This window comes from Caretta caretta, chromosome 3, assembly GCF_965140235.1.
Source record: "Caretta caretta isolate rCarCar2 chromosome 3, rCarCar1.hap1, whole genome shotgun sequence".
Taxonomy (NCBI): Eukaryota; Metazoa; Chordata; order Testudines; family Cheloniidae; genus Caretta; species Caretta caretta.
In genome coordinates, this window is record NC_134208.1 from 6,953,801 (window position 1) to 6,966,681 (window position 12,881).

At 57.5% G+C, this 12,881-nt stretch overlaps 1 protein-coding gene across 1 annotated transcript in view; it reads left to right on the top strand.

Annotated features, from left to right (window-relative positions):
• The window catches only part of ADCY3 (adenylate cyclase 3), a 103,094-nt gene that overhangs the window by 84,718 nt on the left and 5,495 nt on the right, over positions 1 to 12,881 (top strand). Inside the window, exons 10-15 of the mRNA XM_048845844.2 lie at positions 2,373 to 2,534; positions 4,656 to 4,743; positions 5,860 to 5,976; positions 8,640 to 8,899; positions 9,503 to 9,584; positions 10,476 to 10,634. Coding sequence (XP_048701801.1) covers positions 2,373 to 2,534; positions 4,656 to 4,743; positions 5,860 to 5,976; positions 8,640 to 8,899; positions 9,503 to 9,584; positions 10,476 to 10,634 — 868 coding nt within the window. The remainder of the gene's footprint in view (positions 1 to 2,372; positions 2,535 to 4,655; positions 4,744 to 5,859; positions 5,977 to 8,639; positions 8,900 to 9,502; positions 9,585 to 10,475; positions 10,635 to 12,881) is intronic.

A 12,881-nucleotide genomic window follows, 5' to 3' on the forward strand; every position in this document is an offset into this window, starting at 1 on the left:
GCCCCTCCATGTCAGGGGGGGCTCCCCAGTGCAGCCTGGCTACAGGGACCCAGTCCCAGCCCCCCTGGGTCACGGGGTGCTCCCCAGTGCAGCCCGGCTACAGGGACCCAGTCCCAGCCCCTCCATGTCAGGGGGGGCTCCCCAGTGCAGCCCAGCTACAGGGACCGAGTCCCAGCCCCCCTGGGTCACGGGGTGCTCCCCAGTGCAGCCCGGCTACAGGGACCCAGTCCCAGCCCCTCCATGTCAGGGGGGGCTCCCCAGTGCAGCCCGGCTACAGGGACCCAGTCCCAGCCCCTCCATGTCAGGGGGGGCTCCCCAGTGCAGCCCGGCTACAGGGACCCAGTCCCAGCCCCTTCATGTCAGGGGGGGCTCCCCAGTGCAGCCCGGCTACAGGGACCCAGTCCCAGCCCCTCCATGTCAGGGGGGGCTCCCCAGTGCAGCCCAGCCACAGGGACCCAGTCCCAGCCCCTCCATGTCAGGGGGGGCTCCCCAGTGCAGCCCGGCTACAGGGACCCAGTCCCAGCCCCACCATGTCAGGGGGGGCTCCCCAGTGCAGCCCGGCTACAGGGACCCAGTCCCAGCCCCCCCGGGTCACGGGATGCTCCGCAGTGCAGCTCGGCTACAGGGACCCAGTCCCAGCCCCTCCATGTCAGGGGGGGCTCCCCAGTGCAGCCCGGCTACAGGGACCCAGTCCCAGCCCCTCCATGTCAGGGGGGGCTCCCAAGTGCAGCCCGGCTACAGGGACCCAGTCCCAGCCCCTCCATGTCAGGGGGGGCTCCCCAGTGCAGCCCAGCTACAGGGACCCAGTCCCAGCCCCTCCATGTCAGGGGGGGCTCCCCAGTGCAGCCCAGCTACAGGGACCCAGTCCCAGCCCCTCCATGTCAGGGGGGGCTCCCCAGTGCAGCCCAGCTACAGGGACCCAGTCCCAGCCCCTCCATGTCAGGGGAGGCTCCCCAGTGCAGCCCAGCTACAGGGACCCAGTCCCAGCCCCCCTGGGTCACGGGGTGCTCCCCAGTGCAGCCCGGCTACAGGGACCCATTCCCAGCCCCTCCATGTCAGGGGAGGCTCCCCAGTGCAGCCCGGCTACAGGGACCCAGTCCCAGCCCCTCCATGTCAGGGGGGGCTCCCCAGTGCAGCCCGGCTACAGGGACCCAGTCCCAGCCCCTCCATGTCAGGGGGGGCTCCCCAGTGCAGCCCGGCTACAGGGACCCAGTCCCAGCCCCTCCATGTCAGGGGGGGCTCCCCAGTGCAGCCTGGCTACAGGGACCCAGTCCCAGCCCCCCTGGGTCACGGGGTGCTCCCCAGTGCAGCCCGGCTACAGGGACCCAGTCCCAGCCCCTCCATGTCAGGGGGGGCTCCCCAGTGCAGCCCGGCTACAGGGACCCAGTCCCAGCCCCTCCATGTCAGGGGAGGCTCCCCAGTGCAGCCCGGCTACAGGGACCCAGTCCCAGCCCCGCTGGGTCACCGGGGGCTCCCCAGTGCAGCCCGGCTACAGGGACCCAGTCCCAGCCCCCCTGGGTCACGGGGTGCTCCCCAGTGCAGCCCGGCTACAGGGACCCAGTCCCAGCCCCTCCATGTCAGGGGGGGCTCCCCAGTGCAGCCTGGCTACAGGGACCCAGTCCCAGCCCCTCCATGTCAGGGGGGGCTCCGCAGTGCAGCCCGGCTACAGGGACCCAGTCCCAGCCCCTCCATGTCAGGGGAGGCTCCCCAGTGCAGCCCAGCTACAGGGACCCAGTCCCAGCCCCTCCATGTCAGGGGAGGCTCCCCAGTGCAGCCCGGCTACAGGGACCCAGTCCCAGCCCCTCCATGTCATGGGGGGCTCCCCAGTGCAGCCCGGCTACGGGGACTCAGTCCCAGCCCCACTGGGTCACCGGGGGCTCCCCAGTGTAGCCCTGCTGGGACCTGCCCAGCCACCTCAAACCTGCCGTAGTGTCCTCCTCAGCCCAGAGACTAACTGAGCTGCAATGGATCTGCTCTCCTTTCACCGCTAATGGGGGTTACATGCACTGCGTATCAGCCAGCCCAGCGGTGCCCTGGGAACAAGGGTCGGGTACGGTGTGTGTCTCAAACAGCACCAGGATGCCATTGATTGAAGGTGCTGTTCCCCTACCTCCTCCTGTGGGGGCTGTACCCTTTGCCCCCAGATACCCTGTCCTCTCCCTCAAATCCTCTTCCTCTCTCCAGGATGCCACAGGGATCCTCTTCCTCTCCCCTCTCCCCGGGATGCTCTTTCCCACGGCCCTCGTTTCTTCCCTCATGGTGATGGCAATGCCCTTGCAGCAGCCCCCCAGCAGAGTAAGGACCCTCCCTCTCCTTTTCCCCTTTGCCCACGGCCTCCAGCATCTCACCAGGGTTCGCGGTGTCTCCGGCAGGCTGAAGGGGAAGTACACCTACCGCCTCTCCATGCGTTTCATCAACCCGGAGATGGAGACGCGCTACTCTGTGGAGAAGGAGAAGCAGAGCGGGGCCGCCTTCAGCTGCTCCTGCATGGTGCTCTTCTTCACCGCCCTGGTAGAGATCTTAATCGATCCCTGGTGAGCAGGTCGATCTGGGCAAGGAGCAGGGGCTGTGTCTGTGCAGCCCCTGGAACAACAGGGCTCTGCGCTGGGTTGGGGGCCTCTAGGGCTGGGAAGGATTACCCTGCCCCACCCCTCACCCTGGGCAGAACTGTAGAGTGGGCCAGGTGCATCACTTCCTACACATATTCCCCCAGAGGCCTGGTTGATTCCTCCTGGGCTGGACTTGTGTGTGGCTGTATTCACCTGAGGTGCCCTAGAAACCCAGGGAGGCCGGGGTGAGCAGGCCTGGCCCCCAGAAGGTGTGTTTGGCAGGGAGATGGAGCAAACACAGCCTAGGCAGTGGCAGTTAAAGCTTCCCCAGCACCATCCTGCCCCAGCTCCTCAGCTCTGACCTAGAGCGACCAGCTCTTGGGAGACACTGGGCTTTCTCTCCACGGCCTGCGGAGTCCTTGCCCTCTGGGCTGAGACTGCCAGCCAGGATGCTGACTGCAGGGGTAGCCTATATAATGTGAACCCCAGATCCTCAGGGACTGGGCTGAGACCTCCCCCAAACTCATTTCACAGAGGCCACTCTACAGCCCATCAAGCGGCATCTGTCTTGAATGACTCTTGCCAGGCTGCAGCAGGGACCGTGGGTATGGAGAGTTCCCTGGGCCCTCAGCCCCCAGGTTTTCCTCTTTTCTCTCTGGCTGCTCTTGGGCTCTCCCGGGAGCAGCACCTGTTCTGAGAGCAGCTGCCAGGGGATGTCGAGCCGGCCAGTGGGGCGGTTTGCCGGGCGAGAGCCGCCGGCTGTGAGAGCAGAGCCTCTGAGTGAAGCCTTAGCCACCCTGCTCAGAGCGCAAAGCACTGCAGCTTGTCCTCACTACGTCCTATTAACAATCGCCTCTGCCCGCACTCCTGGGGAAGGGCAATCAAATAACGAATCGACGGGACCAAGTGACCGTGCAGTGCCAGCCTCCCTCCCTATATGATTGTGGGCAGGTTGCCATGGGAATGCCCGGTGAGAACATGCATTTGCCATGCTGCTCCAGGGCTGGTACCCTGCCTCAAGCCTAGCAGGAAAGTGACTGTGTGGCCCTAATGCTTAAATCGTTAGCTCTCCAGGGCATATCTCCCTATGTGTTCGGAAAGCCCTGGGAGCTACATGGCTGTTGTACGCCATCAGTGTTACCTGTTATTTCTTGAAGGGGAATGGCAAGTGGGAATGGGGCAAAGCCCAGAAATCGGCACTGCTGTGAAAAGCCCCTGGCTCTTCTGGCTTCACTAGAGCTCCCCTGAAGACCTTCTCTTTGGGACTGTAAGGTCCTTCCAGCAGGGGCTTTGTTTAGACATCTGTCCTGCACAGAACCACGCCCACTGTTGGTGCTTTGCAAATTCTTGTTGTCCACAGTGTTGCTACAGGGGGCGGGGATGCTGGAAAAGCCAGCCAGCTTTCACAGGAGTTGGAAGGATTTTTAGGAAGCTTAGTTAAAAAGTGTGTTGAAATAACATCCCCTCTTCGCCCCACACTCTCAGGGACTAATATGGGCCCTGTTCCTGTAGTATCCGAGCACTTCACAACCCTTCATGTAGTTATCCCTTCAGCAGCCCTGTTATCCCCATTGTACAGATGGGAAACTGAGGCACAGAAGGGTATGTGACTTGCCTATGATCACACCAAGTCTGTGGCTGAGCTGGGAATTAAACCCTTGTCTCCCAAGTCCCAGGCTAGCGCTTTGTCATCCTTTTGCTCTCATATATATTCCCCCTCAAGAGTTGGCCACAACACAGACCCTCTTCCACATCCCCTGGAGGAGTAGCCAGTCTAGTTACTGGCTGCAAACAACATCCATTAGCTCCGTGTCTGCTTTGCCTTTTGAGAACATGGGCTTGGGAAGTGACCTGCAGCTTTCTCAGCCCCACGCTGGCTACTTTCTGTCCTCTGCTTGCGTTGCGCTGCCCGCTCTTCCTAGCCCTGCTGCAGGCTCTCTGCACTGTTCATGCTGGTGGTGCAGAACTGAGTGAAACGTATTCAGCAATCTAATGTTGCTGTGAAAAGCAGTGGAATCCTGTGTGAACCCACTGGGCTGTGTGGGTAGCACCGTCACTGGAATAACCTCCCACAGGGTTGGTTTTTAACTCTCTCTTTCTCTGCAGGCTGGTGGCCAATTATGTGACGTTTGTAACTGGAGAGATCCTGCTGCTCATCCTGACTCTCTGCTCTCTGGCCGCCATTTTCCCCAGGGTAAGAGACAGAGGACCTGCTCCTGAAAGGTGCTGTGCACCCGCGACTCCGAAGGAGTCAGTGGAAGCGGATGGAATCTGCCCTTCTCAACTGTGTGTCATAGGCCCCATATTGCTAATAGCTAATGGAGAGTCCCCTTTAGCTCTGGTCATAGAGGGAGGAACTTTTGCAGTAGGAGGGTCTGTCTCCACATGAGAACGGCCATAATGGGTCAGACCAAAGGTCCATCTAGCCCAGTAACCTGTCTTCTGACAGTGGCCAATGCCAGATGCTTCAGAAAGAATGAACAGAACAGGGAATCATCCAGTGACCCATCCCCTGTCACCCATTCCCAGCTTCTGGCAAACAGAGGCTAGAGACACCATCCCTGGCCATCCTGGCTAATATCCATTGAGGGACCTATCCTCCAATCCTTCATGTGCTGTGAAGTCCTTCGTGACCAAGGATTTGTTGAAATGTTGTAAAGATCTGTTCTACAAAAGCAGAAACGTACTGAAACATGTTGGTGTCCTTGAGTTACTAGTTCCTCCCCCTTGACCAGCTGTTTCTCTTTGGCCAAGTATCCATCACTACATCCAACAATGCTGTGTAGGTACCTTAGCTGGATGTTTCTCCTAAAGCGATCGGCGCTGAACCAGTGAACTATGTTACCATTGTAATGCTCATCATTCAGCTGTGGGGTCAAATCCCCGCCCCCGCTGCTGAGGTGAATGGCGCAGTTCATACCTCTGTTGTTTTGGGCTGTCTGCAGATTCAGGAAGGCAGCACTGCTCTGTGTTTGGTAGGGTTCCTTCACAGGGGTAATGGCGAGAAAGTTAATTGAAAGCTGAGATTGTGGGCCACCCAATTTCAGCCAGGGGCGCACCCTTCATCCAGAAAACGTGGGGTTCTGGAGATACTTGATGACAATGTAGACTGCTCTCACCATGGTGTGATGGGGGGTTAACAATTGGGTCCACATCCTCAAAGGCATTTAGACCTCTAACTCCCATTGAAATGAGTGTTGACAAAGCACTTTGGAATTCTTGGTGCCAGGTACTTACAAGGTGCCCATCATTGTAGCCTCTGGGACGAAGGGTTGAGATTCACTTCATTAAAAACCTCTTCTCTTCATAGGTTTTTCCCAAAAAACTCGTAGCCTTTTCCACTTGGATCGACAGGACCCGGTGGGCCCGGAACACATGGGCCATGTCAGCCATCTTTATCCTCACCATGGCTGACATTGTGGATATGGTGAGAACCCTCTCCCCTCCCCCTGCCGCCATTTTCCCTGCCAACTCACACCAGCACGTGAGGTTGCTCCATTGGGTGCCTCGGAAGAAAAGTCTATTGACATCCAAAATCAAATGCATGAGTACAAAATGGGGAATACCTGGCTGGAGGGTTGTACGGCTGAAAAGGATCCGGGGTTATAGTGAGTCACAGATTGAATCTGAGTCAACAATGTGATGCAGTTGTGAAAAAATCTAATATCATTTGGGTGTGTATTAACAGGAGTGTCGCCTGTAAGACAGGGGAGGTAATTGTTCCACTGTACTTCGCACTGGTGAGGCCTCAGCTGGGGAACTGTCACTTTAAGAAAGATGTGGATAAACTGGAGAGATGTGGATAAACTAATAACTAGAACAGTGCGTCTCAACCAGGGGTTCACATACCCTAGGCATATGCAGAGATCTTCCAGGGGGTACATTAGCTCATCTAAATATTTGCCTTGTTTCACAATGGGCTACATAAAAAGCACTAACAAAGTCAGTAGAAACGAAAATTTCATGCAGACAATGACTCGTTTTGTACACAGCTGTATTTATATTCTAATTGATTTACTTATACTTATATGGTAAAAAGGAGACAGTAAACAATTTTGCAGTCACAGTGCCCTGTGACACTTTTGTCTTTTTATCTCTGACTTTGTAAGCAAGCTGTTTTTAACTGAGGTGAAACTTGGGGGTACACAAGACAAATCAGACTCCTGAAAGGGGGACAGTAGTCTAGAAAGGTTGAGAGCCATTGCTTTAGAAAACCTGATCTATGAAGAAAGGTTAAAAAAGCTGGGCATATTTTAAGAAAAAAAGGCTAACTGGGACCTGACAACAGTCGTCCACTGTTAAGGGCTGTTATAAAGAGGAGGTGATCAATTGCTCTCCGTGTCCACTGGAGGTAGGACAAGGAGGAATGGATTTAACCTGCAGCAAAGGAGATTTAGGTGAGATATTAGGAAAACCTTTCTAACTAAGGCCAGTTACGCTCTGGAACAGGCTTCCAATGGAGATGTGGAATCCCCATCATCGAAGGTTTTAAGACCAGGTTGGAAAACCCCTGTCCGGGATGGTCCAGGTTTACTTGGTCCTGCCTCTGCGCAATGGGCTGGACTCGATGACTTGTTGAGCTCCCTTCCAGCCTGGGAGGCCCATTAGCACCACTGGGTCCTGTGCAGCCCTGGAGTATCTTCATGCCTGGTCTGGGTTTGGACCACGGTGCCTATTTATAAACCTCTCGGTGTGGGTGGCTGACCCCATCCTGCCTGCACTGTTCCTGTCCCTAGCCCATGCAGGCAGGGAGCTCAAAATGCTATTACTCAGTTTATACGTCCGTTCTGACCTTCCCGTTCCGGGTGCACCAATAATTGTTCAGAGCACCATGCCCTGCAGGCCATTAAACAAAAGTAGCAAAGATCGACAGCAGCCAGACATCGTTAGCAGTGTTATTAATGGGTGAATCCTGAGGGCCTGATGCCGACAGCCCTTCCGCAGCCGTGTCACTCCACCCCCCGATTGACATGGCCGTGAGGACAATCAGACCCAGTGTTCGCATTTACACCAGCTGAAGTGATCCTAAACGTTCCAGTGCTAAAGCTAGGGGCCGACCTGAGTGGGACCATGCATCCTCCTCGCTAATTGGAAGCGGGGGCAACCAGGGAGAGGATGAGTCCCAGCATGCAATGCTCTGCCTCCCTCCTAAGAGCCCAGCATCACCGTGTGATAGGGTCTCTCAGCAGCTCCATGGTCAATGACGGGGCAGCCCAGACACCTACATTTAGCAGAGACCAGGTGCAGCCCGGGGCTCCTGGCAGGTTGCCAACCACATCATACTTTACAGCAGCGACCTCAGCCGTCCTAAAGGGAGGAAACGGGACTTTCCAAGGGCTACAGATTCTTCATAAGGGCCCAAGTTCCCATCTAGACACAAGCTCCAATTCTTCCTTCCTGACCCCATCCCACTGCTCTGCAGCTGCCTATCAGCTTATGCCCTGAAGCATGAGGTTTGATCCTCCTCTGGCCATTACCTTATCTTTCCAAGGTCCATATGTGATCAATGGTGATAACAGTACCCAGCTGTGTGCAGGGGTGACAACGGGTGGGTTTCTGCCTGGGGAAGGCTCTGTCGTGTTTGGCTAGGTTTCCTATAGCACCTGGCCATCTGTGCGGCACGGACAGTCCCTGTTGTGTTTGGGCACCATTACTGAATTAAACATGGTAACCAGCAGTGGAGCCTTTCACCCCTGAGTCGCTGGTTCAAAGCGAGCCCAGATCAGTGAAAACCACAAGCCCTTAGCCTCGGAGAGTTGCGTGAAAGCCTGGAGAAGTGGGAGTCCAGTGCATGGTGGCCCAGGTAGCCACATCACAAGGAAAGCCACCTCCTCTGGAACTAACGTGCTGACAAGGCCTGCATGGCCCATGCAGCTCAGCTGCCCTCTCTGACCTCTCCAGCCCAGGGTCTGAGGCAAGGCAGAGTGGGCCGCTGCCGGCAGGGAGCGCTAAACGCCATTACTCAGTTTACACTCAGGGCACTGACTTTGAGGAGACCTGGGACTTCAGGCTTGGGCCACTCCGATCCAGTCCGGCCATTGGTACGTAACAGCCTGCAGCCCCTCACCCATCTCTCTGCCGCCCCCACAGCTCAGCTGCCTGCAGTTCTACTCCAGTACCAGCAACAGCACCGCGGGGACCCTGCTGGCGGGGGGCTGCGTGGAGGACCCCAAGTATTACAGCTTCATTGCCGTGCTGGCCCTCATCGCCAGCATCATGCTGGTGCAGGTCAGCCACATGGTCAAGCTCACCCTGATGGTCATGATCACCGGGGCCGTGGGTGTGGTCAACATCTATGCCTGGCAGCAGATCTTCGACGAGTACGATAAGGAACGCTTCCAGGAGAACGTGTAAGGGCATTGGGCGTGGCGGGCATAGCGGGAGCGGCCAGCGCTCCAGGAGAAATGTAGGACTGTTCCCTATTATGGTCCTGGTTTGGTCCAGTTTCAGCCCTTCCACCCCTCCCCTGGGGAGACCATTCCACAGCCCAGAGTGGGGAGACGTTTCCTCCCTGTCCAGTCTGCCCCCTTCTGCACCGATCCATCCCCTCTCTCCCAGTTCTTCCGCCTGTGTCGCACCCTAAACAATCCCCTCTCCCTAATGCAAACACATGGCCGTGGCTGCTTAATTGCTTTGGGGGGAGGGGAGTGGCTGTAACCCTTGGGTGCTCCCAGCTGGTCCAAAGGCAGCTGTTCTCAGTTGATGGCCGAACGGGACAAGAACTCCTTTCATCAAGTGGCTGTTTGGGTTGTCCCTGTCAGGCCTCTCATGGAGCTGCCCCTGCATCCTTCCAGCAGGGGCTAGCGGGACAAGGGAAAGCCCCTTGAAGGTCTTCAAAGCCCTCGTGATCGCTGGGTGCCGGCCTGGGTGTAAGGATATGCTGGCTGCCATGGAATGGGAGGCAACCCAGCCATGGTGGGATGAACATGGCTCATTCATCTCTCCTTCGGCAGGTCCGCCCTGGTTCCCTCCAAGTACTCCATGACAGTGATGGTCTTCATCATGATGCTCAGCTTCTACTACTTCTCTCGCCATGTGAGTGATCTGTCCAGCTCCCCTTCCTTTTCCATCCTCACCCTCCTGGGATCCCTGGAGTTCTCCTGGCACAGCCACCAACAGGGCATTGGGACACACAGCCACCTTCCCCTGCACTGCCCCACTGGAGGGCACCCTGTCCCATGCAGAGCCCCCTCTCTCTCTGTTCTTCAGTTCTCCTACATGCATCCCTCCCTTCCCAAGTCGCTTGTGTCTCTGCCTCTCTCTCTTCCATCTCTGCCTTCCCTTCTCCTTTGCGGTTTCTCTTGGTTCCTTGTCTCACTTGTTCCTAGCCCTTCTCTAGCTCCCTGCAACCCAGCGCTGAGCTGGAAGGGTTTGGCTAGGTTTCCCTCCCCCACCTCCTTATTCCCCCCTGTACCTGCATTTCCCTCTCTCCCGTCTCTTTGTTCTCTCTCTCTCTTTCTCTCACACTGCCCTGCCCTCTTGCTGGAGCCGTGAGTGGCCCAAAGATCCATCAGGAGCCACGTCCATCTGTTTTGTGCCTAGCTGCTGGAGACCATCTTTGGATGGCTCTTGGATGGTGTAGCATTCTCTGAAAGGGCTACCTTCGCACAGCAGCCAGGAAGCCCATAGCCTGCTGACCTGGAAAGCTCCCACCTGTGGGTGTTGGAGTGACTGCGTCACCGCAGTGAAAAGCTCGGCGCAAGAGAGACGGGGGCAGGGCAGTGAGAGGCAGTGGTGTTGAGTGGTTAGAGCAGAGAACTGGGTGGCGGGACTCTTGCGTTCCGTTCCTGGCTCTGCCACAGACATGCCCACGGTACTGTAAGCGGGTCCTGCCCCAGCCCTGCGCCTCAGTGAGCCCATGGGGAGGTCACTGTGTCTGAAGCACTGTAAGGCCCTGTCTGACTGCAGCACTTGCCCCTCCTGCAGGTGGAGAAGCTGGCCAGGACATTGTTCCTGTGGAAGATCGATGTCCATGACCAGAAGGAGCGGGTGTACGAGATGAGGCGCTGGAATGAGGCTCTGGTCACCAATATGTTGCCAGAGCATGTGGCCCGACATTTCCTGGGCTCTAAGAAACGGGACGAGGTGAGAACGGGCGAGCCAGACACTGTGACATGGGGAGAGCTGAAGTTTCCAGTCTCCTTCCATTGGCCTCCCAGCCCAAGCCAGAGACTCCTAGAAATCAGAGATGGAAGGAAACTTACCTAGGCCCCTCACTCAGAGCCAGTGCTAGGGCATTCCCTGCACATCTGCCTCTGCAGCTTGCCCCAGCTGTGATGGCTGCCTCCTGTCCAGCCTTCCCTGCTCCGTGTGGGTGAAGGACCCAGTCTCTGGTCATGCCAGATCCGTGGAGGCTTCTCACAGAGGGGTGAACTCAGCCTGAGTGAGCAGCGTGGGGCTCACAGGAGTGCCCCCTTCTCCTGCCAGCTGTGGAAGCAGCGGGGTAAGGAGTGCCAGCCACCCTGTATTGGAGGAGAGGGGAGGGAAAGGTGCACAGAAATGAGGGATCGAAAAAGCCGGTGAGGTGACCTGGTCCAGCTTCTCCCCCACATCGGCAGGAGTCGGGCTGGGCGGGCTGGAGAACGAGAAGCTGCCTGAGGGGTTCCTGTGTTGCCCAACGGAGTGGGCACTGGGCTAGGGGAATGACTCTCCCGCGCACGCTCTAAAACCAACAGTGTGGCCACAGTGTCCTGGGTGGCTGCCTGAGCACAACCCCGGCTGAGATCCGAGGCACGTACTCGGGCAGCTCACTTGAGCCGCTGTCGCGGCCGCCCTGCTAATGTCAGCACGCGAGCTCAAGCAGAGCTAGTATGTGTATGCCCACCTGAGCTGGGCATCACACCTCCCAGCTGCCGTGTAGATGGACCTCAACCCCAACCCTGGGGGCTAAAGCCAGTCCTGCCACTGATCTCGTGGGGGACCTCGGGCAAGTCCCTTAATCTCGCTGGGCCGCAGTTCTGGAAAGTGGGGATGAGGCTTACCTACCTCCCAGGGAGCTGTGAGGATAAATCGATTAATGATGGCGTGCGAGGAGGGCCGGAGAAGCCCCTTAGCATGTTGGATTATACGGGCAGATTGAGAGGAGTGGCTGGGGTCTGTGCCCCAGTTTTAAAAAGCTGGGTGCCCTTCCTGGTGAAGTCAGCTCCACCCCATTCACTACAGCTCTCTTCACCGTGAGACCAAAACCAGCCCCACACCAGGAGAAATGTGGGTGGGGGGGGGTCTCCCAAGGGCCGGAGCTGACACCCCCTGTGCGGAGTGGGGTGGATGCCATTTTCTGATGCACTTCTAAGGGCAAAACTGAACCTCTCTTGGACTCCATGGGGCCAGCTGTAAAAAAAACAGGCACTGATGCCTTCCCCACAGGGGTTTGTGAAGGGCCTGAGATCTGTACGTGAGTGATGTTATGGGGGCCCCCAGGCTGCCCCCGGGGATCCCGTCACTAACCCTTGTGCTCTGCCCAGCCAGCCCTGTGGAATGCTGACCGGTAGGTTAGATAGGGAGTGCCCACTGCTGTTACTCAGCCCCACCCAATGGGCTTTGGGAGGAAATTGGGCGCATAGGTGAGTTTGTGGCTCAGTGGAGCCAGGGGAGCTCACAGGGTGACCAAGCTGGGAGGAGTTTTGTCAGGGGCTCTTCGGGACTGTCTACGCTGCAGTTAAACACTCGCGGCTGGCCCATGTCAGCTGACGTGGGCTCATGCTAAAGGGTGGCTTAATTGCAGGGTAGCTGTTCTGGCTCGGGTGGGAGCCTGAGCGCTGGGACACCCCCCCCCAACCTCTTGTGGGGTCCCAGAGCCCAGGCTGTAGCCCGAGAGAGCTGACACGAGCCATCCGCAGGTGTTTAACTGCAGCGTGTAGCCGTACCCTTCAATGTGCTAGAGCCGGGGGTCTCAAACTTTTGTACTGGTGACCCCCTTTCCCATAGCACGCCTCTGAGTGCGACCCACCCTTACCAATTAAAAACACTTTTTAATGTATTTAACAGCATTATAAATGCTGGAGGCAAAGCAGGGTTTGGGGTGGAGGCTGACAGCTCGCGACCAACCCCCCCCCCCCATGTAATAACCTCACGACCCCCGAGGGGGGGCCCGACCCCCACTTTGAGAACCCCTGTGCTAGAGCGACTAGGGCTGCAGGTTTAATAAGGAGCCGGGTAGCAGAAGCAGTTGCATTGTACAGAACTAGTGAGCCCAGTAGATGGCTTGGGCTGCCCTAGAATAATAAGCGGGTTGGCTCCGTGGCATCTCTGGGTGTCCTCCCCCGGCTGGGTACAGCTAATATAGTGCAATACACGAGCGTGCACTGCAGGCCTGAGTGACAGGCCTGCTTC